This window comes from Exophiala dermatitidis (genome assembly GCF_000230625.1).
Source record: "Exophiala dermatitidis NIH/UT8656 unplaced genomic scaffold supercont1.4, whole genome shotgun sequence".
NCBI classification, from domain to species: Eukaryota; Fungi; Ascomycota; class Eurotiomycetes; order Chaetothyriales; family Herpotrichiellaceae; genus Exophiala; species Exophiala dermatitidis.
This window is the reverse complement of record NW_008751649.1, coordinates 494,230-518,763: the sequence shown is the minus strand read 5'-3', so window position 1 is coordinate 518,763 and position 24,534 is coordinate 494,230. Positions and strand designations below refer to the sequence as shown.

Here is a 24,534-nt window from a genome sequence, read left to right as displayed (position 1 = left end):
TGCTGCTGCTGCTGCTGGTGTAGGTGATTCTGGTAACGACGCTGCTACAAGAGCTCCCAGTCACGTTGCCATTATACTCTATCGTCACTCATACAGCAGCTCTGTACAACTGTAGATAGTCATTACAACTAAGGGATGAGATACTGTATGATCTACCCAAGGTCCGAGATTCTGCAGTTGCTTCCACACAGCAGCGTCTGAACCCACGAACCCCACTACACATCCAATCCGCACTGCAGGAGAGAGGAGGGGAACAGGGGTAATAACAATCATAACAACATGCATAGCCCTGTGTCCCATGAATTTGTGGGGTGATTCCGCCAGAAGACCTAAGCATCGTTCAAGTTGGAGGCATCCACATTGCGAGGGTTGGGTTAGAACCACACGAATGCTAGCTACTTCGACCTGATTGTTTCTCCTCCTCCTCCATGGTTGTCTCCATAATAATGTAATAGCATGGTCAGCTTCTAGACATCTGCGTCGTGCATGACCCTTGTCCAGCCTTGAGGCTGTCGCAGCCCGAGCAATGGGAAATGCACAGTCAGGGCATAACAATGCGCAAGTGCACGACGGCTCGCAAGGTATCGGTAGGTAAGTAAGCACCCGGGTGTATTGTGTACTGCATACGGTATACATACCTTAGAGCTGGCCGCTTCTATTGCCAAAGAGCGACCTAATAATACATACAAGACACTCGCAGAACTTTAAAAAGAAAACACGAACCCTCACTTTTCTTGCTCATCAACAACCTGACTTGCCCCTTGTAACCCTTGACGCCGGCGCTCACAACGTGCTCGATTACCAAAGTAATGTAATGTATATTTTCCCTTAGCCTTGCCAATACAACGCATAAAAAGGAAGAATGAAGAAAAGAACAGAGAAAACAGGTGTGCATGTTCTTCCGTCCATCCCACCAGCCCTTTCTTCCTTTATCTGTCTTTGCCCCGACCGGAGATTTTCTCCACGATCACTTCGCTGAAACAGTGTCGGCCCATCTCACTGCTGTAGATAGTGGGAATAATCTCCTCACATGAAGAGTAGGAAAGGCGGCAATTAATTGATCTCCGATCACAACAGACCAAGAACAGCCGGCCGGTTAGATTAAGTCCTCCGGCCCGCTCAGTGAGAATATATTGCGGGCACATTCTTTCGAAGCATTAGATCCAATCACGCCATATAGTAGTCGTAAACTTTCGTTAATGTACCCCAGGTTTAGGATGCCGGACCAGGCTTTCCATGGAATTCCGCGGTGCTGCCCTGATACTCGGCAGAATCGGGACTATAATGGATGTGATCACTGGCTCTGTGTTGCTGTACAAAGCCAACGTTCGAGGGCCGGTCATTGCGAATATCTGCTCCATGTGCAGCTCCCAATGCAGATGAAGCATTGCGAAGATGCTTGGTGTATGAGGTGTGCGGGCTCATGGGAGGGTTCTCGCCGCCCTCGCGCCCAATGCTTGAGGTTGTCGATTCTGCGCCCGTCGAATATCTTTTATCTCGGTTCATGGTTGTCTGCGTACTTGAGAAAGGAATACGGCTCGCACTCAAGCTCTGCGAATGTCCTTTATGTCCGGGCATGCTGACGGCGGGACCTGGCCCATACAGCTTCGCCCTTGCGCTTGCTCTCTCGCTCTGATCACCTGCTGATTGTCTTCGAGAACTCTTTCGAGGTAGGGCCGGGACGGCTGGAATGTCTTCCGCTGGTGGTGGGTGCTTGCGGGATTTCCGGGAAGCTTCGGACCCAATCCGACTTGGCAACTCGATTGCACCACCAGAATCTATATGAGGCAAAGAAGGCGGTTTCGAAGGGACGGGGCTGATTGAAGAGAGTTCGTCGTCTTCCGCGGACTCTGCGGCCGAATCATCGTCATAACCGTCTTGTTTCTGTGGCGGCGGCGAGGCAATTCGCAAGCTTGACCGGTCCGGCCGTCTTTCTTCTTGTTCAACCTGACCATCATCATCGCGATAAGGTTCCTCCGGGCGACTGTCTGGTACAGGGGTAGGCGGGAAAAGACCTGGCGGCGGAGCTCGGGCACTCCTGACGACTTCAAAGCCTTTGTTCTTTTCTTTGGTCTTGCCACCAAGGAGACCCCTGAACCAACCCCTTGCCGTGGATACCGGTCCAGTAGGATCGGCTGGCCCGGTTTTGAGCTTTCTGGTCCCGCTGGACAGAGCTGCTCCACGGACACCATAATAAAAATCAACTTCTCTCACCGCATAGTCGGTCTTGGTCCGAGTCAGATCGTTCGGGGGATCTTCAAAATCGTCGTTATTGACGCGCATGGGAGTTGACGAGCCCTCACCCCCACCGTCCTCTGCTGCGCCCTCGTTGAGCAAATTTCCCTTCGACTTCTCGCTTGCTAGCGACATGGCAGGATCGGTGGCAGAGAGAGGCTCCATCGTGTTCCGCCGTGGTGGCCGGTAGTACGGGTCTTTTGCTTCCACTTGCTTCTGCAGACCGACTATCCCTCCAAGGGATCCAGAGCCACTTAGTCTCCCGGTCAACTGCCTCGAGCCTCTGCTAGACCGGTCGGGGGTGGTTTGATCGGCAACACGGCCATCAATAGTCTGGCTCATCCTGCTAGAGTTCTGCCCGCCGTCCAGCAATGCGTTCGAAGTGGCAGACACACTCCGGGATCGGGTCTTGGCCATATTGAGTGGCTTTGGTTCAGTGTCCACAGCGGCAAGCATGGCAGCACCCGAGGACATACTGTGGCGAGGGTTCTGATCACGCCGCGGTAACCGGCGAGATAACTGCCTCATCCCGAACACCTTGTTCAAGCCACCTCTCGTAGCAACCCCGGTGACCTCGTCTCGCCCACCGGCTCCCGCAAGCCGAGCAATCACCTCGATCAAGGTTTGGATCGCATTGAGAAAGAACCCGAAAACAAGGGTGCAGGCATGGATGACAAGGATGGCATAACCAATCCAGCCCCTAGACGCAGACCCAACACCTAGAGAGGGCACAAACGCGATTGACAGAAGGATGGTGAACAAGCGAATGATCGAGAAACAGGTATGATAAATGTTCATCGAGGTAGCAGAGGGAAAGGGCCTGAAGGCGTTAATTGTCAAAATTAGGACGATCTCGCAAATGGCGAGCAGGACAAGCTGCGCGACTCCGGATGGTTGCACTGCACCGATTGCAATGCCTCGAAGAAAGTTGATAAGTAATGGCACTAGTGCAAAGGTGGCCGCATCGTCGCAATAGGTGTTATAGAGGGGCCCATACGCGAGGACAGTCATGAGATCGTCAAAAAGGAAGGACCGTGGTCTCGTCCGAATGAAGAGAAAGAGGAGTCGAACGGAAAATCCCAGGATTATCACAAGGCAAAGAGCCGCTAGTGCAACTGAATATGCTGGCCCACGCCCTGCAATCAGCAGCTGATAGAATGACAGGCTAGTCAATGGCAGGAGGAAGAAGTTGAACACAAGCCGCAGGACATTACCGATAGTAAAGGGGAAATTCTTAGAGCGAAGGTCTTCTGCTGGCTCGTTTGCAATCTGTCGGTATAGCCAGCGCGCTGCAAATCCTAGTTGGGTGAGAATCGTGACGCCTGCCACAATCGCCACGAGCCAGACCATCATGTCAGCCCACATGTCGCGGTCCGAGGTCATGCCCACCAATTGACTCATACGGTCGAGTCCATATTTGGTGTTGTTGCGAATTTCGTATACACCGTCGACCAAGCTTTGCGTGCCGTTGCCGCCAGTCACAAGGCTTTCGTTGAACATGAGAGAGGACCATGACACTCGGCTCACCGCCGGTCGGTAGAAGCCAGGATAATTCAGCGTCAGGGCGCCGGTAAGCACAACGAATTGAATGTATTGCAGACAATCGCCGAAGCCTGGTGTGACTAGACGCAGTAGATCTTCGTCCCGGCCAAAATTGCTACTCCAGTTGAAGAGATCACCTGAACCCCAAGGACTTAGGATGGCGGCGGCAATGGTGGCGATGCCAACGACGATAAGAACCGCCAGGGGCAAATACCGTAACATGCCCTTCAAATAACCACCCAGGTCGGGCGTAATGGTGGCACTCACGCAGCTGTAATATTGGCCGCTCTGATCGCCCGACTGAACTCTCAATGTAGCCTGGAGTGAGGCGAAGGCGTAAGTTGAAAACATATCATGGGCAACGGAGAAAGCAGGCAGCCGGTCCAGTTCGCTCGAGTTGACGTAGAAGGCTGGTGCCAAAGGACAGCTACCTTGAACGACTGATTCGCAGAATCTTGACGGCTCTGCATTCCACGGGGTGTAACTTAGAAAATTGACCTCGCTGAAAAGAGTGGTATATTTGTTGTTCGATTCACTGAGATCCGGGATCTTTCCGAAAGTGCTGTTGGGATCGCTCCAAGAAGGATCATCCGGGGGAGGATAAGGCTCCGCGGTTGCTTTTCCAGTGACATTTCCATAGACGGTAACGTTGAGGTTGTGCCTGGATGAGGAAGTGTTGAAAACAGCTGACACGTTGAGAGGAACGAATTGGAGGAGGCGGGGTCGGGAATTGACAATACTATCATCGAGACAATTCTCAAATTCGACATAGGCGCCCTCTGCACATGTGAACAGCAGTGCCAGGATAACGCCGATGATAGTCCGAGTCGACGGAGCCCACGTTGAGGGTCCGAGACGAGCATTGGGACCGTCTTTCCTCCTGCTGTTCAAAGCCGGCTTCCGTTCCCATCCTCCATGGGGACAAATCATGGTCACTGGCGTGATGTCTTTCTCCGTCCTTCTCGGCCGCTATCGTTGTCTCAATACTCTGACATCTTGACTCCCAAGGCCAGATAACGCTAGCAGGGCGGGGGTTCAGGCTTTGGCTCGATGTTCGGGTTAATGGAGGATCGAATTTGATGCCAACTAAGGTGTCTGTGGACCAGATGAGGCAGATAGAGTGGCGTTACCACCAGACGCCTGCGTGCGCAACGACAGTAACCGCAACGAAGGTGAATTCGAAGGCTTCTACCAGAGCGAACGTGACAACATCGAGTGGAGGAAGTAGAGGGCGTACAGGGTTAAGAAGAGTAGGACGTCGCGGAAGTCGAATACAGGCGGACGGGGCCAGTAGATCGTCCCAGGTATAATGTTCGACTGTCTCGAATGGCTACGCCGACCGAATGCTTCGACAACAGAACGTGAAACCGGAACGAATTAAGAGGCGAAACGGTCAATCGTCATATGAAACGTAAAGCGAAGGATTTGGACGCTGTAAGGAAGTTTGGGATGGTCGAACAAAAAGAGAGACGAGAAGATGAGAGCCGACGACGACGACACTGGCAGAACAGGGCTGGACGGGAGAGACGTGCTGTCAGTATGGAGAAGGTGAACTCTAGCGGATGGAGCCTGAGGCGCAGGGAAGCCTTGAACTGACTCCAGAGTCCAGCGGCGGCCAGTGTGTGAAAAGACGAAGGAAAAGGCCAGTGCCAGTGCCAGGCCCCCGTGTCCTCTACCAGTGCCATCCTGCTGTTTCTGCTGGTTGTGGCACGCTATCCACTTTAAAGGCCTTCAGGTCAAATTTGATTGGATTGGCGGAGCTTTAACAAGGCGCTAACCAATACAGGAAAGATACCTTCGTCTACGCGTGGCGATCTGCCGGTGACTTGGACGACTAAGCACAAGAATCTTGCCTGTCAACCGTGATGCGACGCTAGTACTAGAATACTCTAGGACGTTGCTATTTCAAGTCCGTTTGGCTCTGCAGAACTTGAACCTCCTGAAGTCAACACACTTCGAAAGTTACGGTATCATTTATACCTACGATGTGCTCACTCACTGCAGGTTTGTTCCTGGGATTCGAGCAGAGCAACAGAGGTAGGGAACATGGGCAGTCCAAGTTGCCAACGTCCATATATAGGCAAGGGTCAATTCTCGCTTACAACTTTCAACATTGGAATCTCAGCAATCAACCTGCCTTGGACTCCAATCGGACTACTAGCCTTGTCGTCCCACCAGCTACATCATATTGTGTCACTTTTGCTAGCCGAAATGCCGGCAAGGATGTGGCATTGTTTCACCCATGTGCATGAACTTCAAGTTACATTTTCACCGCGTAAATATATCTCCCTACTATGTATATCTATCAAGCATCTCCTCATCGGGGGATATTCAATTCAGGTACACTATGTGGTCGTTGTATGAAGCGAGAGCAAGAGAGCAAGTCTTGTTATGCTCCACTACCTGGATATCCCAGTCACTCGCCCTCCTGAACCTGGCCGAATAAGACCAGCTCCTTGGTCAATGTCCCAGTCAGTGCTTTGGAAGGCTCTCAACATCTTATTGCCATCTGCTACCACAGGATCCTGCACATCTCAGCAGCCACTCACCGATGTTGTGAGCTTCAAAGCAATGTCGCTTAAAGGGTTGCAGGTCGCTCCTAACAAAAGTTGAAGTAATAGAAATGCGATTTATTTTACGTACCTAGGTACTAGTGCTGCTACTACTACAGTAGTGGTAGATCTGTATGACCGACTTACTAGCATATCGAGTAATTACTGAAAGTCGAGACAGTGATATTACTTGGTACCTTGCCCTGATATGCACAGAACCAGTCTCCGTACACTTTGAACGTTGGGGAAGCCACTTTCCCGCTGAGCGTCACTAAAAAGAGCGGAGACCGGAACTTTTCTACTAGTAGTCTGGGCCGTCAATAATGGTGACTTGCCCTATTAGTGAAACCGGTCTCGACTGATACAGTATCAGTAGGTATCCAGTTCTCGACTAACCGAAGCCAACATGGACATGCTAACCGAGCCACGCCTTCACTGAAACATGTTAGAGAGGTCTCGACAGCAAGGCAGTTCTTCTTCATGTGCCCATTTAGTGACATTTGATGGCATCCAAGTTCGCCCCTCCTTGCAATCGCCTGACGGCCGTCACTGATTGGCAATGGACGCATAGACATCTCTCAGACGCGGTGGCAATAATACAGTCATTACACTTCCACCGATAAAACCGACTTTAGCCTTCCATGTGCCGGAACCGTTGCGGCGATCCATCTCGCCGATGTTGATATCTATCAATGTTGAAGCACTGTCTGTGGCATTGAACCTTCTCACAACCACATGTTCCCTTCTGTTATCATGTAGACACCTCTTCCGCCGCCCCGAGTTTTTGCGAAATTACCCAGCCTCGTTGCTGCACCTGGTGCCCGGCACGTGTGATGGTCTCTAAGTCCGTTGCCTTCACGTGCCCAACCTTTGACGCTCACCGCGCCAACTCTACGAGATCCTGTTGTCCGCTTGGGTGCCGATAGCCTTGTTCTCATCACAGTCTGGCGCGGCCATGTCTTACGCAGATTCAACAAGCTCACAGAGTAGCTTGGAAACCGACTCTGAGACACCTCTCCGTCACTCTCCGCCTCTTCATCCTGAGTTACACCCATCAAGACGTCCATTTCTGAATGCCTCGCTACAGCGACCGCTACCGGAATTGCCTCGATGGGACTCCTCGGGATCCAATAGCCACAGGCCGGCAGCATTTCTGCAAGATCGCCCTCTCCCTGTCCCGACATCTCCCCAGACTCCCGAAGAGCGCAGACAAAGCCTGATCGCTCTAGATCGCAAGAGACGATTGACAAATACCACATACGATGAAGGCAGGATGAGGTCAAATAGTGGTGGCTACTACGACAGAAGGTCAAATCTGGAAGCCGGCTTTCGGGTTGCTGGGCCTTCTTCCCCTTCGCCCAGGCCTCATGCATTGTCCGACGTCACCAGGCCGTTGCCCGAAATCATCGACCTCACCGGGTCTTCTCCACCTACACAACCTCGGACGCCTCCTCGAGAAAGGAGACGAAGCGGAGGCCTCTCTGGAAGTGCAAGACAATATGTCGTACCGCGATGGCAGCCGGATTCTGAAGTCAGCGAGTGCCCCATTTGCAAGCGACCCTTTACCTGGATGTTTAGACGGCATCACTGTAGAAAGTGTGGTCGGGTTGTGTGCAATGACTGCTCCCCCCATAGGATCACGATTCCTCGACAATTCATCGTGCGTCCACCTGGAGCGGATGTCCTTGTTTCACCAGAAATCTTGCCTACTCGCCACACCGGTACGGTGGACCTGACTGCGGAAGACAATGACGAGGATCCATACGAAGCCTCACCAACTCCAGGAAGCTATGCGGGATCACAGCTGGAGGGCGGTGAAAAAGTGCGTCTTTGTAATCCCTGCGTGCCGGATCCGCAGCCTGACTTTCCACCAAACCAAACCCACTTCGGCAATGCAACTACTCCTCAAGCAGTGACCCCTTGGCGGGATCCTGCAGGAAGACCTAATTTCAACGAGCGTCTATCAAACGACGATATAGTCGGTTCTGGGGGAGTTGTCAACGGCTCATTAACGAGACCTGCAGGGGTAAGTGCTCGTCCCGCCCCCATTCCCTACTCGCGAAACAGCGTGCTCATTCTGTTTGTTTGATATTCAGGGCAGTTTCCCTCGCTCGAGTGCGTTTGGGCAGAATCATAATGACCAGACGTACGGCCGAGACAGTGGCCTGTCTTGGTTTGGCTCATACCGGGAACAACCATCGCCAACAGGCCGTCGTTTACCTCGCCCACCTACTTCAGATGCCGGTCGAGGCTTTTCCCGCCCTCTTAGTGTAAGCACCAACTCCGCCAGACTATTTCTTGTATTAACCGGTCTAGGATAATCCGCTGCGAGACGGCCGATACAATAGCACCATGACCCGCCCTTCCGATCCCGACAGTCGCCAGCCTCGACATGAGCCTTCAGGCTCTCCAGCCTCAAGGTACCCTTATCTGGGAAACGACCGAGTCTCTGCCCGGGTTCTTCCCAGCGTATTCGAGGGGACGGCTGCTTCGCGTCCTCCACGACTTGATGAGAACGACTTTTGTCCTATTTGCAGGCGTATCCTTCCTCCCAAAGGGCCGAATGGTGATGAGAGAGATCGAGAAATGCACATCATGGAGTGTATAAGTGCGAGGGACCCTTCATATCGTGCTCAGACCGAGACTGGGGAGCCTTCGCAGGCGAGGATTCATATGCTTCCTTTTACTGCCACGGAAAAGGATTGTGTTGGTCAAGACGGGAGTGCACAGGAATGTTCGATATGCATGGTGGAATACAACGTGGGCGACGAATTAGCCCGGTTGGAGTGTCTGTGCAAGTTCCACAAGGAGTGCATTGTGGAATGGCTTGGTCACAAAGCAGAATGCCCGGTGCATAAAGTGATTACATGATCTGTACGACGATATGAGCGATGCGACGACTAGCATAGTGATAGCCATGCATGACAGGTTGGGAAAGCCATGGATAAAACGGATAAGGAGCACGGAGGATAGGTTGGTTTTGATATTTCACCCCAGGGTTGCAGACGACGATGTCCCCTTCTCTTGCGGAGTATATCGGGCGTTGGAGTTTTGCTTGGTTGCTGAGCTTGAACATCTGAACTGATGCAACACAATACCTTTTCCGGTCATGTTCGTTGCTGGACATTGGAGCAGAGGATGTCTGGCCACAGGCAAGAGTGGAAGTGACGGTACCGAGACAGTACAGCGTACCTAGTACATTCAAGTTGTGTCAGACCGTGCCAATATCATGCCACTAGCACTACTTAACAATGAGTTTCGTCCCGCCGGCGCCTTGCTATACCGCTTATAGCTTAGGAACCTGGTAGTAGTGGCTGCTATCTTTCTTTAGCTTGTTCTAACTGGTTCCCGCTCTAACTTGAACGTTGTATGCAGTGATCTGTGCTCCAGACTGTAGACTTAGCATGAAGCGTTAAAAGACTCCCCGCGTTCTTGTTATTATTCCTGTTCAAGTTTCCATCATCGTACGGTGCCATGGAGAGGCAATAATGACCTGCGCCAGGGCTTAGGAGCAGCACTGCGACCGATGCTGTTTATCGACACGATGTTCACGTCTGTGCCTCCGCCGGCTGCTGGAAGATCCAAGTAGATCGCATCGCATCGACCCTGCCAGCCCCGGTCGGCGCGCGGACATCGCAGACGGCGACTTCTAACCACCGCCCTCCCGACGCTCACCGTTCGCATTCACGTCCACCACGACTTATCCACCACAATCATGGCCAACGCTCTTGAACCTTTCACCCACATTGATCCAGCCCTGCGAGTTTCTACCTTAAGCAGTCCCACAAAGCCGCGTGATCCCCAGCTGGCCCAAAATGGCGCTGCTGCCTATTCTCCCCTCCAACCGTCTCCGAACACATCATATCAAAGTATCCAAACACCCAACTATTATCCAAACAACCCGCAGAACCAGGAAAGCCCAGATGACCAGAGTCCATCCGCGAACCCGGCCGACCCGAATGACCTGAAGAGACCGCGCGCCTGTGAAGCTTGTCGACAGTTGAAGGTTAAGTGCGAGCTGGACGAGAACAGCCCTACCGGTTCCTGCAAAAGATGCGCCAAAGCCAATAGGCAGTGTATTGTTACAGCCCCCAGCAGGAAAAGACAGAAGAAGACGGACAGCCGCGTAGCCGAATTGGAAAAGAAAATCGACGCTCTGACTGCTACTTTAGCCTCACGAGGAGGAGGAGGAGGTGGCCCTGATGCAGACTTCACGGCCGACACAACCATAGCGCATCAGCCCCATGCAGTGCGTCCGGGGCCGTATGGCGGCCAGTGGCCTGGGCTACCACCACCCCCTCCGCCGCCGCCCCAACTGGGCCTTCAGTCGCCGCAGAACATGCATCAAGGTGTCAAGAGGAAGTCTACAGGCAACTACGACTATGTCGGAGGAGACCTGCACAAATCCTCAGAGCCTCTCTTCAGATCTCCTGCGCCCGTTCCTCCCTATCCGCCGATCCAAGCAGAGACTTCGAGGCCGAAATCAAGTTTTGACAATGAGGCTTCGGCTGATCCTGTAGAGCGCGGTCTCGTGGACGTCGTCACGGCCAGGAAATGCTTCGAGCGTTACATGGCAGAGATGTGTGAGCATCTACCAATGGTCGTATTTGCGCCCGGCACGACTGCTGAGCAGGTTCGCAAGACCAAACCTGTCTTATTCTTGGCTGTGCTTGCTGTGGCGTCTGGCACCATCCGACCGGACCTCCAGCAAAGACTAATCACGGAAATTACGAGGACGCTGGCGGATCGGCTCATCAACCGAGGGGAGAAGTCGCTGGAGCTCGTCCAGACACTTCAGGTGACAACATGCTTTTATCAGCCTCCAGAGAAGTACGAGGAGTTGAATTTCAACCAACTTATTCATATCGCCGCTGTTATGGCCCTAGACCTCGGGATGGGCAAACGAACCAAGCCTGGTGGTGGTCCTTCGTGGCGACCATATCCGGAGAACAAGAGACCTTTAACAGAACCCAACAGTGCCGAGACGCGGCGAGCCTGGCTGGGCTGTTACTTTATGTGCTCAAAGTGAGTTAGGTAGTTTTTCTGTTTCGCTGGCTGGCACTAACATGTTGGCAGTTCCTCTATGTCCCTGCGACGGCCATTGTTGATCCGGTGGAGTCCCTACGCCGAAGAGTGTATAGAGATCCTCAACTCGTCTCCCGATGCACTTCCTTCAGACAAATGGTTCTGCCATCTGGTCCGGGCGCAGCACATAGCAGAAGAAGTCGGCTTGGAGTTTTCCATGGACGACCCGGCTTCTCTTCTCTCCCTGACTGATCCCAAGACACAATACCATCTGAAGGCATTCGAGCGTCAGTTAGCCGAATGGCATGATGCAGCCACACCCGAAATCCTGAAGAAGCCGGTAATTCAGCATACCGAAGGCATTATAAATCTGTACATGCACGAAATTGCAATGCACCACAATCATAATGTGGATGATTTTCGGCCTCCTTTCAATGCGACACCTATTGAGGGTCCCCCGGATCCTGACAATGTGACTCCAGCTCACATTGAGGCTCTGACGACTTGTATCCACGCTGCACATGCCGCCTTCGATGCATTCTTGACCATGGATACCAAGATGGTCCGAGCTCTGCCAACGCTGTTCTTTGTCAGAAATGCCTATGCAGCGGTTGCTTTGATCAAGATGTACACGGCAGTATCAGCTAAGGGCTCGAAATTTGCGTCCATCTTCAAAACCCAAGATTTGAAAGTCGAGTACTATCTCGATCGGCTGATTGAAGTCCTCACCAAGGCTGCCGAAGGAGGCGTTAGTAGGGTCGCCCACAAATTCAGCCTCATCTTCACCATGCTGAAGAGTTGGCATATGAAACGCACTGAGCCTGCCAATCATGGCAGCAATCCTGTTTCCAGACAACGCACGCCCGCCAGTAGAAACAACATTTTGCCGACGTATAAATCCTTTCCTCCTCAGCAAGATCCGAGTGGTCTTGGCTGGCACGTACAGAACCGAACTGCCTTGGAGCCTGGCGTTCAAGCGCATCAACAACAACACCAGCAGCAGCATCCACAGCAGCAGCAACAACAACAACAACAACCAAGGAGTGGCCTCCAGATGCTCTCAGAAGCTGCAATGGGTCCTGGACCGCCACCGTCGTCTGTGATGACCCAACCACAACAATGGATTCAGCCCATGAATCCACCTCAGATGTTGCCTGGCATTGCAGATATGACGATGCACGAACAGAATATGATGCCTTACGGTATAGCTGGCCAAGATTTGGGTCCTATGGATTTTACCTCGGACGAACTTATGGCATACGGATTTGGCGATGAGTTTCTAGCCATGAATTTCGGGTTCGAACAGGGTAACTGGCCGATATGACTGATATGCACTTACGTTTTTTGCTCCGCTACCAAATTATGCGTGGAAGGATTGTGATTGTGTCTACTTGCGGTTCAGCAGACCTGGTTTCTCCTTTATGTATCTTTACACGAGCTGCGGAAAGTCGGTCTCGGGCGCTTGTTCACGAACTGTATGTTGATGGTGGCCAGCACGACGTTCTCGCGCGGCAAAGGTCTTTATCATTTGACATTACGAAAGCTCAACGTTGATGTCGTTACGCGTGCAAATTGCACAGTGTGGCCAATCGTTCAAGTCGAATGTGTCTGGATCATTGCTGTCAAGACCGTTCAATATAGTCCCAACTTAATGATTTTTGCAGCAGGCGAGTCTCTTTTACCCTTGGACTTTTCTTTCCTCCCTTGGATTTGTAATCTGAAAGCTTAGCGTGAGCATTGGTCGCTGAGCAGTGGATTGCCGTCGAATGCAGCCCGACAATGGACCAGGAGAAAGAATGTGGGATCCCCGACAGTCATGCGCCACAGGTTTTCGGCAGTTGACATTCATATCGATTGGCAGGTCTAGCAAGCAACGCTTCGACTCACGGCAAGAGATTGATGAAACTACCGAACGCGCAGTCGGTGTCACTTGTCGATTGTCGAGCAACTAGTTAGTGTTTGATGGGAACGAACCAGCGCACTCACTAACTCCCACATTTTTTCCCCATGTTCTCTCCAAACGAGGAGGTGTGTATACCGGGGTTTCTAGACGCAGACGCATAGGTATCTATCTACCACTATACCCAAGTCGGGTATGGTCCAGTCCTTCTCCATTATATCTTGTTACTGGTATTCCCCGGGGATAATACCCTCGGGCGCATGGGGAAGAAGAAGATGAAGATGATCTGATGTCGGAAATCTGTCTATTTCACCATTGACGGAGACTTTCGAGGGTCTTTCACAGGCAGTATCCGTCGAGGAACGCAAGGACCTTTTTCCATTCCATCTTCCAGGCTACCTATATACGAGGTATAGGCTTTGGTACAGTGCAACATGGTCGCCGCTCCTATATCCGCCAACCCTCTCCAACTCGACGTGAAAAGTCACCTCAAATGTCTGGCGATTTGTGTTGTTGCGACATTGTCGACCTTTCAATATGGTCTGGACTATGCCCTTGTGGGAGGGTTCCTGTCGATGCCCGGGTTTCTCGAAGTGTTTGGATACCATTCCGACAAGTTGGGCAAATGGAACATTGATCCGACTGTCCAACAACTCATTTCGTCGCTCATGACCATTGGCACATTTGTTTCTTCGTTGATGGTCGGTCCGTTCAGCGCCCGGTTTGGGAGATTGCATGGACTGTGGGCCGCCACTGTGCTCAACTTTGTGGCGACGAGTGTGCAGATTGGCACGACGAGTAAGGCGGCGTTGTATGTTGCGCGGCTTATCCTTGGTGAGATCGTCTCGTCCCCTCTGTTATTCGGGGTCGTTTCTGCTCCGCTTGTCGCTCATGGTTCGCTCCGCTTGTCTGCTCAGCTGTTCGCTGACATGTTCACTTCTCAGGCATTTCTGTCGGCTGGTTCCTCACTTTCGCCCAGCTGTACATCCATGAAGTCTCACCCGCTCATCTCCGCGGCATCGTCTTTGCCGTGTATCAAAGCATGCTCTCGATCGGATCCATTGTGGGCGCAAGCATCGACTTCGGCACTCATTCCATGCACGGCCGAAAAGCGTATCAAATCCCCCTGGCGATTTTTTATGTTGCACCCGCAGTGCAAGCTGTGCTATTGTACCTTTTTGCGCCCGAGTCGCCTCGCTGGCTGATGGTGCAGCGGAAGGAAGAACAAGCTGAAATGTCGCTACGCAGACTTCGCAATTCAAAAATCGACGAACGCGAGTTCCAGGCCGAGTTGAATGAGATCCGTCAATCGACTCGTGAACAGCTGGAACAGAATAAAAAGGCGTTGTTCTTGGAGATGTGGCGTGGGACGAATCTGAGGAGGACATTGTTGTCGATTGCGGTTGTGTGTTTTCATTCAGCTAATGGGTTCGTATTTGCTCCCGTTTCTCCGTTTGAAATTTGTGGAGATTCGGCGGAGGTCAAGTGTTCTTCTCTAAACCATTTGGCTGACTCTGGACCATCATCAGTTCGAGCTGGGTCAACATTTACACGACGTATTTTCTGCAGATCGCCGGCGTGCATAACCCGTTTGCTTATTCGATCTTGGTCACTTGTACTGGATTGATCGGGGTGCTTGTCAGCTTCTGCTTCGTCCGTCTGATCGATCGGCGGACCGTGATGTTGGTGGGGATTTCCGCCTGTGGACTCTGTCAGCTCGCTCCGGCGATAGCGTGGAGCGTGAACCCGGCGAGCAGGGCCACTGCAAATGTGGTCGTGGGCTTCATTGCGCTGTTTACTTTCTTTTATGTGGCTTATGGTATGTTGATGGATTTGTCTTCCCCAGAACTAGCTTCGCAACTCGATGGTGTCTGCGGCATGTTGTTAACAAGTACCCGTCACTAATATTGTGTGTTCCTTCTAGCACCGTACGCATGGCTCCTCGGCGGCGAATACGTCAACAACCAACTCCGCGCATTCACATTCGGTCTCGCGACGGCCCTGAATTTCCTGGGAAACTGGTTAGGGACGTTCACCGCGCCGTACTTCATCAACCCGGCCAAACTCGGCTGGGGTCCGAAATACGGCTATATCTGGTTCGGATCGAATATGATTCTTGTCATTTTCACGTGGTTCTTTCTGCCGGAGACTAGAGATCGGACACTGGAAGAAATCCATGAGATGTTCGAGGCGAGGTTGCCTGCGCGGAAATTCAAGGGGTATGTTTGTACTGGGGTGGTAAGCTATGCTGAGGAAGCGATGCACGGCAAAAAGGGTGATTTTGAGGTTACGACTACTACTGCTACTACTTCGGCAAAGGCAGCCGGGAATGGTGACGAGAAGAGTCATTCGGGGCATGCGGCGTATGTTGAGGATGTGAGTGAGGTGGATTTGGAGAAATGAGGGTAGAATGATGATCGAGATAAGCCACGACCGGGCATGAAGTTGGGTTGCATGGGCAGCAGGGGAGGGCTTCACGATGCCTCAGGGCTGCTGGGTATCTCCAGTCCGGATCTTACAGGGAGAATCAATACGTTTGTCCATCATCGTACTAGAAGCCTGAGATTGTGCCTACCTCCTGGGTAGTTATAACTAGCTACGCATTGAAGCTCCGTCGGAACAAGGCTGAACCCACTAAAGGAGAAGCGGGCGGCGGACAAAGACGGGGCTCCTTAGGCAGTAGAGTCGACTCCTTATTGGCCGTGTTATTGTCGTTGTCCCCCAACTTCAACGTCAAGCATCTCCGCACATTTCTTTATCTCTTCCACTCTTGCGTTCACTCTCTGTTCGGCAGATGTCTCAAGGGCCCATGAATCGGCAGTCATGGGCATGCTGTCTACCAAGAGGCGGGCGCAGGTTGGCATCTCCAACTTGAACTGTACGACCTGCCTTTACCGGTATACTTACTGCCTAACACCGTAGGCATGTACCTAGGTACGGTGCCATGGATCTAGCTACAGTCCCAGCTGTCGGGGAACGTGCCGACAGCCGCAACACAGGGCCTGAAGAACAAAGACTTCGCGATTCCATCGATCTGCCGACCGTCTGCTCCACGGACTGATCGCCAGCAGGGAAATGTGACAGCAGAGTCAGAGCATTGGCAAAGCAACAGTGCCACGATTTTATTGCGGTCGGTACCGGTACAAGAATATTCCCCACACAATGCACAAAACAGTCTATCCCACATTGTCTGGGGTAAAGTGTGTACTACTGCTAGTACATTGGGTCCAAGATCTGCTGCCACTTCTTGCCTTTGGATGTCGACTACCTACCTTAGTAACCTTTGCTTCCTCGACACTCAGGCTCGCCGGTGAGGGTCCAGGGAGAGGGTGTAGGAAGCCCCACGTCGGATATCATGGGGTCCTTGAAGCCAACGGACCACATGTGAGCAGGAGAAAGAAAGACTCAATGCCGAGTCGCTTGGAGGATCACGATCGGTCTCACGCTTCACTCTTGGGATCAATTTAAGCCGAGCAGTCGTGAGTTTGCCATCTCAATCTATTAGGACTTTAAAAGGGCTTTGTTACTGTCCATAAGACATCGTTCTGTGTCCGGGCCGAGTGCTAAACTGGAACGAGTGTTTTGCTTCCAAGGTCAAACTTCCAAAGGGAGGACGCTTTAGGGACACCCACCTACCTGCCGTACTTGGCCGGTTGGCGATCAAGCCGTGACAGGCGACGTTTAACGGGGCATCGAGCATCAGAAACGTCTCTGTTGACCTGTTCAGGATCACCAATTGTCTACTAGACAACGATTACTCTACACAGCGGAATTCTCGAGATCTACTCGGGGATCCCTCATTTCGTTATAACTTCCAGCCTTCGTCGCCAACAAGGCCGTATATAGACATCATTTGCCCACGACCAAACAGCAATCTAGGAGCGCCAACTTCAAGCGTCTTTCCAGAATCACAATTCCACAATGGGCTCACTTCCCACCGCCACCAGCCTGCGTCGCCAGCCGCTCAAGAACTCCGGTTCCATCGACCACCTCGAGTATGTCGACGTCACACCCATCATCGGCCGCGAGTACCCGACCGCAAAGCTGAAGGATATGCTACACGCACCCAATGCTGAAGATCAGATTCGGGACCTCGCAATCACCATCTGCGAGCGTGGAGTCGTCTTCTTCCGCGCTCCACAGGATGATCTGACGGTCGCCGAACAGAAGACGATTACCGACTTGTTGGGCAAGTTGACGGGCCGTCCCGAGGATCATGGTTTGCATGTGCATCCGTTATACAGGGATCCGAACAATATCCCGATGGCGGATGGGACGACGGATGAGAACATGTAAGTTTTGTCTTCTCAATGGGGATCTAGCATTCCTTGGGTTCCTCTTCCTTACATCTACGATCGGCTTGTGGAAGACATTACAAAGTCCATATGAGCACATTCACCACTGGGAGCATGTCACAGAGATATATGTCTGCAAAGCCGTTCCCCGCCCTTCTTCTCGCCGCTGTGCTTGGAGCAGCCTACGTCGGCTATACTCTACTATTCTTGCTTGAGGACAGGCCTCTTGCCAGTTTCGAGTTGTTTCGGCCGGTTGAAGAACTTGTCGCTTTTCAGAACGAAGTGCTGGGATCATGACGCACGTTTACTGATATTTTGCTTTTCTGCTGCAGATACGTTATCAACTCGGAGGCCATGAAGAAACTGTACAAGACGATGAAGAACCGACCGGACGGCTTGAACGAGCCCAGAGACTTGGGTCGAGAATGGCACAGTGACTGTACGTTTTCAGCTCAGTACCCTTTTGTTCCTCACTTCTCTGCTTTGAAGCACAGATGCATGTGTATCGGCGATTGTTGATCGTCTATCTACCGTGTACATCTCTCCACTCTCGAATTTCCACTTGACCTTCTCCTCCATTTACACCTGTGGCCGGAACCAGCTACATACCCTGTCTCTTCTTGTATCCGCCTCCATCACATTTCTATCCCCTCTCTTTCCCTTCTCCCGTCTCTCTGTTCCGTCCACCTGCCCTATATCAAAAAATACCACCCACCCAAAGAACCTCACTAGACATCCAATCTTCTCGATAGGCCTCTTCGAAGAATGTCCCGCCGACTTCAGCTTCCTCCGCATGCAAGACACACCTCCCTCCGGCGGCGACACATTATGGGTATCCGGATATGAACTGTAAGTACAGAACACACACATTTCCCATTTCCCACACATTCTCCCCATCCATCTTCTAACCCTCTTTTGTTTCTGATCCAGCTACGACCGCCTCTCCCCACCATTCAAAGCCTTTCTCGAGTCCCTCACCGCGACATGCGCCCAACCCGTGTTCCGCTCGGCCTCTGAAGCCGGCGGCTACGAACTCATGTCCCCGCGCGGCTCCCCCCTGAACGTCGGCGACAAATTCTCCCCGATCCATCCCGTCATCCGCACCCACCCCGTGACAGGATGGAAATCGCTCTTCGCGGGAGTCGGATTGCACGTCACGCGCATCAACGACGTCTATTCGTACGAAGACCAAATGATTCGTGAATACGTCTTGAGACTGATTACTCGCAACCACGACTGTGTTGCACGTATGCATTGGACGAGACAGGCCTGTGCGATTTGGAGCAATGCGTGTACTTTGCATGCTGCTACTGTAAGTATTGACACTTGAGTGACTGGTACGCTTGACGTGATTTATGGACTGTCTAACGACTTTTTATTAGCCCGACACCCATCTCGTCAGCGGCAATCGAGTCGGCGTCCGCGCATCCGGCGTCGGCGAGAAACCGTACCTTGATCCCGCGTCGACGGGCAGGAGAGAGGCGCTTGGGTTGCCGAGGGTTTGATACAAAGGGACCGAGAGAGAGAGAGGGAGGGGGCAGAGGAGGAAGAGGTCACTGTGTCATTTTTATGTCGGTGGCCCCTCCCTGGAAGATTCTGTGTTTTTGGATCAATCAGCCTTGCAAGCCTGGTTTCCCATTCGGGGTTGGTTGGATTGAGTATCCCATTTCTGCCCAGCTCTTGCTTTTTATACCAGTCATTGTATGCAGCAGGATCAGCGCTCTAATCCCATCGAGAAAGATAACTTGCCGTTTCTCTTGCCTAGCTGGTAACTTTGAGTCTCGTTATACGTTACAGTATGCACATGGTACCTACTACTATTGTGTTTGCAGACTCCTTCCCACAACCTAGGTATGTTATCACTTTGTTAGGTATTCAAACGCATCTTGGACGCTTGTGCCTTAGTTTCTACTTTGATAGTTGCTCAACCAACTAGATTCGTCGAATACCAGTTCCGGGTACCTACCTGCCAGTGAGATACCTAGGTATGGTTCAGCACAGAGCACACAGCAAACGTGATCAGTCATCGTCTCTCCTGAGCTTGGCAGCCTTGTCTGTCAGTGCGTGCAGTGGACCCGATTGAATCCTCCGGGTCTTGCCGGAGAAAATAATCGAAAGGCCGTATTTATGCATATAGACAGCGCCGCGCCTGTGTTGGAGCTGAAAAAAAATGCAATTGAAATGCGGATCTGAACAAGTCTTTCAACAACTTTTATCACAGGACCATTTTCTCAAGCACGCACGTCTCACAGCTCGTTTCATGTCCCCTCTTGCGCCTAGAACTCCATAACCGTTATTGTCAATACCATGTTCACCTTCTCCATCACCACTGACATTCAATCTCGTCCGAATCTCTCTTCGACTGCCTTTGCAGATAGCCAGGTTGGCCACCACAAGCGCTAGTGTTCTGCTTGAACAGCACCGTCTCCATTCCCCTCATCAGCTGCAACATCTATCTTGGGGACCCGTGCCTGTTGGACAGCCTTGCCGTTGGTGTCAGGAAGCTTGGCCTCGTGGGCCTTATTGTCCTTTGTCTCGGCAAGCTTGGCTGCATGAGCATTATTGCCATTGACCTGTTTGGTGCCTTTGCCTGGAGCCCCTGCATCGTCCTTTACTGCAACTACATCACCATTCTTGATAGTGACCATAGCGCCATTGTTTACAGCATCGACGAGCCCGTTGTCGTGCTGGACATGGGCGGCTGCATTTGCTTTCGAAGCTTGTCGACGACCTTTCCAGTATGGTCTCTTCTTGCCCTTGGATCGACGTTCGCGTGTGGATCGGGTGACCCCATCAGGAGGAGTATTCTCTTTCTCAGATGTGGTGCCATTGCTGATCCCCTTTCCCTCATCCTCATGACTTGTATCCGAGGTTACTGCAATCGTGATTGGACTGGTGGAAGAGTGGCCTGAAGTATCCTTCCCTGCGCCTTTCTCCTTGACGTTGCCGTTAGGTTCCTCTCGGTTTGCTCGCGATATCTCCTCGCTGCCTCGCGTGGCCTTTCGTTCAGGGGTTTGCCCGCCATTGGTACCATTGCGGGAGCTACGTGCAGCTCGACGATCTCTCTTAGCCTGATTGAGAGCACGGCGTGGCGAAAGCTCACTCTCTCCTCTCATGTAGGCAACAGCACGCACGATGGTGTCTTTGGCCTACATCACCGAAGCGGTCAGTCATGTTGGGCCAAAGCATTGTTCGTATTACTTACAATGTATTCGGCATTCATGATTTGAATCAGACTTCCGGTGAAAGCTGCCAAGTCCATGACCTCTTCATGAGTGAGCCCAGTCTTCCCGTTGTGGATTGAGCGGATCCTGGTCATCATGGCACGAATCTCCTTCTCAGTAGAGGCATCGAATTTGGGAATGCTGTAGACTGGGCCCTCGGCCGGGGTCGTGGCATTCATGGCAGGAGGCGTGCTTGTTCCATTTTCCGGGGCTGCTGTCTCAACTGGGGCAGGGGAATCAGCCTGCTTGTTGTCGCGAGAAAGGCGAGTGTCTTCGGCGTTTGATATGGTCTTCAGTGTGTTCCCAGAGTCAGTCTGCTCAGAGGTGGCAACAGCCTTGGTAGAGTGGTCATCGGGCATGGTGGAGGCTTGTTCAGGCATGACTCGATTGCAGTCTTACAATAGAATGGGAGAATAGGGAGGTTGAAGCTTTGAGTCGTTCTGTAAAGCAGCCTTCGTATGGTTTTGAGATTAGATGAAGGAGACAGAACAGTGTGATATGAAGGAAAGGTGAGCATGGACGGCTACAGGCACAGGGAGTCCGCTCCAAGTTAAAGTTTGGTGCCTGGACAGTTTGCTGCCAGGAAGACAAAGAAGGCAAGCACATACCCGCAACAAGGCAAGCGAAGGCAGTTTGGTCAGAGAGGATCACCGCCGCAGCAGCACGTAACAGACCGCAGGCGCAGGCGCAGGCACACAAGAGAGTCAGGAAGAGGGCGCACTTTGACTGAGCTGATTGCTTTGGAAGGATGCATCTACACCTCAACCGAACACCTCCGACCCTGCCGTTGGCCACTGGCAGAATCAGACAACCACCTACTGCTCGCCTTTCCGTGGCCTTGTCTCTCACACTTACTTTGCAAACGGAGCATCAAGACAACCTCAACAGTACTTCGATCGACCATATGGTAGGCAAGTGGGCTCTCAAGATCGCATTTCTAGTCATCGAGACTTGCCTGATGGAGCGTTTGGCTCTTCCAACTCGACTCCACAAAATCTCACATCCATCCTCGAACGCTCTTCCTCATGACATACAGTCCCGTAGACACTGCACCACTGCAGTCCATAATGCAGCCCTGGTGATCAGGTCTGGAGGGACACGAGATGGGGCGAAATCATCGTCTGGCTCCCTGGGGCCAGCGCTTTGAGTGGACAGCACGTAATCGGCAAACCTGCTGCTAGTAGAGGGACACCCGCCAAATGGCCGACAATTTGCCATACAATAATCAATAACGGACGTGGGGTGCTCGTCTCCTACCTCAGGTCTGACCCCAGCATGGCAAGTAAATAGCAAGATACTCATAACAATCGTCCCTCTTGATATCGCTTCTCATCCGCCATGGCTAGCCTTCTCAAGAAACCGTTCAAGCTCGCGCTGATACAGCTCGCATCAGGTAAGTGGTGAGTGCTATTTCTCGAACGCCGCCCTGCAGATATACTGATGCGCAATCAGGTGGTGACAAAGCGGCAAACCTGGCCCATGCTCGGACAAAGGTTGTCGAAGCAGCAAAAGCCGGTGCCTCCTTGATTGTACTTCCCGAATGTTTTAACTCTCCGTACGGCTGCCAATACTTCCCGAAATATGCCGAGACTGTCCTTCCTTCCCCGCCGTCCAAAGAGAAGTCACCGTCGTGGCATATGTTATCCTCTGTCGCGGCAGAGACAAAGACATACCTAGTGGGTGGGAGTATCCCAGAGTTTGTACCAGAAACCAAAGAATACTTCAACACCTCATTGGTATTTGGACCCACGGGCCAACTTTTGGCATCCCATCGTAAGGTACACCTGTTCGATATCGACATACCGGGGAAAATCAAATTCAAAGAAAGTGATGTGCTGTCTCCGGGTAACAAGGTGACGATAATTGATCTGCCAGAGTATGGTAAGATTGGGCTTGCGATTTGCTACGATGTCCGCTTCCCAGAACTCGCAATGATTGCCGCGAGGAAAGGGGCTTTCATGTTTGTCTATCCTGGGGCTTTCAACACTACGACTGGTCCCATGCATTGGTCTCTTCAGGCTCGTGCCAGAGCCATGGATAACCAGATCTACGTGGCCATGTGCAGCCCTGCCCGGGACACCGAAGCAACATATCATGCCTACGGCCACTCTATGATTGTCAACCCGAATGCCGAAGTCTTGGCCGAGGCGGAGGAGCATGAAGATATCGTCTATGCCGAGATTGATGGTGCCAAGATCGAGGAGACTAGAAAAGGCATTCCCATCTACACTCAGAGGAGGTTTGACGTCTATCCTGACGTGAGTGCTGGAAAAGTGCGATATGAGGAGTGAAGCCTGGAACGTGCCGTGGGAACTCCCAATGGATAGCCTTATGGCTAGTCGGCAACTGTCACTCTTCGAGCTCGGAACGAGGAGTGCGGTAGGCGGTATATCCGGCGGATGCATCATGCATACTGCGTAGTAGAAGAGCACGATGGAGCTGATGCAACACCAGCCACCAATCGCCACCTCAACCCTGCTCAATATGGACTCCAAAGTCTACTCCTTTAATAGATGACGATTACTGAAGATGTGTACTAATGTGCAGTGTACTATGTTACAAGCCTGGAAGCTGTACGTTGTACTTGAACATTGTAAACTGAACCCGCTTTTTAGGTGGCTCCAACGGTGGCTCACAAGCGCGGGGAGATTAGAATCACGATCACGTGAGCAAGTCTTGGCATAATTTTCCATTTGTGGTTAGCCCACACTTTCAGAAAGTTCCGCCCCGGCTGCGCCCAAATTCAAGTTCCTTGCTCGATTTCAATCCGCAGCCGACCTTTCTCTCTCGACGTCCACCAACTCGCCGGTTATCCCAGAACTCCGTTCAGTCCATTTGCTCGACTCACATGTAAGTGCTATCTTGGGCTCTACAGCCTTCCCGAAGTACTAGTTTCAGGCTCTTGTCGCAAAGATCAACCACTAATCAACCGCGTGCGCATTGCAGAACCGCCAAAATGGTCAAAGACAACCCCAAGACGCAGCCCAAGAAGACGACGGCTTCCAAGAAGTCGCGCTCTGCCATCTCCGACGTCGTCGCCCGCGAGTACACCATCCACCTGCACAAGCGAGTATGTTCCTATTTACCCTGAGCTCGAAGACTGGAGGGGACCCTCTCCCCTCGCCTGTCTTTCTCTCCCAACCATCCACAAATTCCATGAGAAGAAGAGGTGGACAATCTTCAAGAAAATCAGTTTTATGAAGTCCACCCGAATGGCTTGTCTTGGAAAAAAAGAAACATCACCTCCCTCGCGTCTGTATCGATCATCAAGCATTTTGGACGGAAGACTGATTTATACACTTTTTCTATAAAGGTTCATGGCGTCAGCTTCAAGAAGCGAGCGCCGCGTGCGATCAAGGAAATCCGCAAATTTGCCACTTTGGCCATGGTACGTTCTTCCATCTCTACACCGCGTCGTCCATCTTGACGGTTGCGGTTGGGTTCATTGGCACTTGTGATTGTTAATTTACTAATCATATTTTCTACTGTACAGGGCACCAGCGACGTCCGCCTCGACCCGCAACTGAACAAGAAGGTCTGGGAATCCGGCATCAAGGGTGTTCCCTTCCGTCTGCGTGTGCGCATCAGCCGCAAGCGTAACGACGAGGAGGGTGCCAAGGAGAAGTTGTACAGCTACGTCCAGGCCGTCAACGTCAAGGAGAAGGAGGCCAAGGGTCTGCAGACCGTCGTTGTCGAGGACTCATAGACAACTCCACTCCCATGATCTACTCCCCAGTTCGATCCAGCGATCAGTTCAGGGG

The 24,534-nt window shown here is 52.1% G+C and overlaps 8 protein-coding genes across 8 annotated transcripts; 6 read left to right on the top strand and 2 right to left on the bottom strand.

The window, feature by feature from the left end:
• Window positions 1-582: 582 nt before the first annotated feature.
• HMPREF1120_04523 (uncharacterized protein) lies at window positions 583-5,406 on the bottom strand. Its single transcript, XM_009158654.1, has one exon. The coding sequence runs from the start codon at window positions 4,705-4,707 to the stop codon at window positions 1,213-1,215; it is 3,495 nt and encodes a 1,164-aa protein (XP_009156902.1). The 5' UTR covers window positions 4,708-5,406; the 3' UTR covers window positions 583-1,212.
• A 1,386-nt stretch (window positions 5,407-6,792) lies between these two features.
• On the top strand, window positions 6,793-9,593 carry HMPREF1120_04522 (uncharacterized protein). The gene is made up of 3 exons (XM_009158653.1): window positions 6,793-8,355; window positions 8,426-8,599; window positions 8,646-9,593. The coding sequence occupies exons 1-3, from the start codon at window positions 7,285-7,287 to the stop codon at window positions 9,198-9,200; spliced, it is 1,800 nt and encodes a 599-aa protein (XP_009156901.1). The 5' UTR covers window positions 6,793-7,284; the 3' UTR covers window positions 9,201-9,593.
• Window positions 9,594-10,044: 451 nt separating this feature from the next.
• On the top strand, window positions 10,045-12,678 carry HMPREF1120_04521 (uncharacterized protein; the record flags this gene model as incomplete). The annotated part of the gene is made up of 2 exons (XM_009158652.1): window positions 10,045-11,354; window positions 11,406-12,678. 2 exons carry the CDS (start codon window positions 10,045-10,047, stop codon window positions 12,676-12,678), a joined length of 2,583 nt encoding a protein of 860 aa, XP_009156900.1.
• A 1,010-nt stretch (window positions 12,679-13,688) lies between these two features.
• HMPREF1120_04520 (MFS transporter, SP family, general alpha glucoside:H+ symporter) lies at window positions 13,689-15,657 on the top strand (the record flags this gene model as incomplete). Its single annotated transcript, XM_009158651.1, has 4 exons — window positions 13,689-14,088; window positions 14,199-14,682; window positions 14,784-15,073; window positions 15,179-15,657. 4 exons carry the CDS (start codon window positions 13,689-13,691, stop codon window positions 15,655-15,657), a joined length of 1,653 nt encoding a protein of 550 aa, XP_009156899.1.
• A 351-nt stretch (window positions 15,658-16,008) lies between these two features.
• On the top strand, window positions 16,009-19,441 carry HMPREF1120_04519 (TfdA family taurine dioxygenase). The gene is made up of 5 exons (XM_009158650.1): window positions 16,009-17,546; window positions 17,882-17,988; window positions 18,302-18,398; window positions 18,480-18,861; window positions 18,932-19,441. The coding sequence occupies exons 1-5, from the start codon at window positions 17,176-17,178 to the stop codon at window positions 19,052-19,054; spliced, it is 1,080 nt and encodes a 359-aa protein (XP_009156898.1). The 5' UTR covers window positions 16,009-17,175; the 3' UTR covers window positions 19,055-19,441.
• Window positions 19,442-19,701: 260 nt separating this feature from the next.
• Window positions 19,702-21,831, bottom strand: HMPREF1120_04518 (uncharacterized protein). Its single transcript, XM_009158649.1, has 2 exons — window positions 20,755-21,831; window positions 19,702-20,698 (listed from the first exon to the last, which is right to left on the bottom strand). The coding sequence occupies exons 1-2, from the start codon at window positions 21,151-21,153 to the stop codon at window positions 19,949-19,951; spliced, it is 1,149 nt and encodes a 382-aa protein (XP_009156897.1). The 5' UTR covers window positions 21,154-21,831; the 3' UTR covers window positions 19,702-19,948.
• A 280-nt stretch (window positions 21,832-22,111) lies between these two features.
• HMPREF1120_04517 (nitrilase) lies at window positions 22,112-23,064 on the top strand (the record flags this gene model as incomplete). Its single annotated transcript, XM_009158648.1, has 2 exons — window positions 22,112-22,166; window positions 22,226-23,064. 2 exons carry the CDS (start codon window positions 22,112-22,114, stop codon window positions 23,062-23,064), a joined length of 894 nt encoding a protein of 297 aa, XP_009156896.1.
• A 665-nt stretch (window positions 23,065-23,729) lies between these two features.
• On the top strand, window positions 23,730-24,479 carry HMPREF1120_04516 (50S ribosomal protein L31e; the record flags this gene model as incomplete). Its single annotated transcript, XM_009158647.1, has 3 exons — window positions 23,730-23,843; window positions 24,087-24,161; window positions 24,267-24,479. 3 exons carry the CDS (start codon window positions 23,730-23,732, stop codon window positions 24,477-24,479), a joined length of 402 nt encoding a protein of 133 aa, XP_009156895.1.
• Between the last annotated feature and the right edge of the window lie 55 nt (window positions 24,480-24,534).

What these genes read in the sequence shown, in the direction of transcription:
- HMPREF1120_04518 (XM_009158649.1), bottom strand. Translation starts at nt 21,153, where the DNA reads ATGCCTGAACAAGCCTCCACCATGCCCGATGACCACTCTACCAAGGCT. An exon ending in TCATGAATGCCGAATACATT is followed by an intron (nt 20,699 to 20,754) that starts GTAAGTAATACG and finishes TCGGTGATGTAG; the next exon opens with GCCAAAGACACCATCGTGCG.
- HMPREF1120_04523 (XM_009158654.1), bottom strand. Translation starts at nt 4,707, where the DNA reads ATGATTTGTCCCCATGGAGGATGGGAACGGAAGCCGGCTTTGAACAGC.
- HMPREF1120_04519 (XM_009158650.1), top strand. Translation starts at nt 17,176, where the DNA reads ATGGGCTCACTTCCCACCGCCACCAGCCTGCGTCGCCAGCCGCTCAAG. An exon ending in TGGGTATCCGGATATGAACT is followed by an intron (nt 18,399 to 18,479) that starts GTAAGTACAGAA and finishes TTTCTGATCCAG; the next exon opens with CTACGACCGCCTCTCCCCAC. An exon ending in GTACTTTGCATGCTGCTACT is followed by an intron (nt 18,862 to 18,931) that starts GTAAGTATTGAC and finishes ACTTTTTATTAG; the next exon opens with CCCGACACCCATCTCGTCAG.
- HMPREF1120_04522 (XM_009158653.1), top strand. Translation starts at nt 7,285, where the DNA reads ATGTCTTACGCAGATTCAACAAGCTCACAGAGTAGCTTGGAAACCGAC. An exon ending in CATTAACGAGACCTGCAGGG is followed by an intron (nt 8,356 to 8,425) that starts GTAAGTGCTCGT and finishes TTTGATATTCAG; the next exon opens with GGCAGTTTCCCTCGCTCGAG. An exon ending in GCTTTTCCCGCCCTCTTAGT is followed by an intron (nt 8,600 to 8,645) that starts GTAAGCACCAAC and finishes TAACCGGTCTAG; the next exon opens with GATAATCCGCTGCGAGACGG.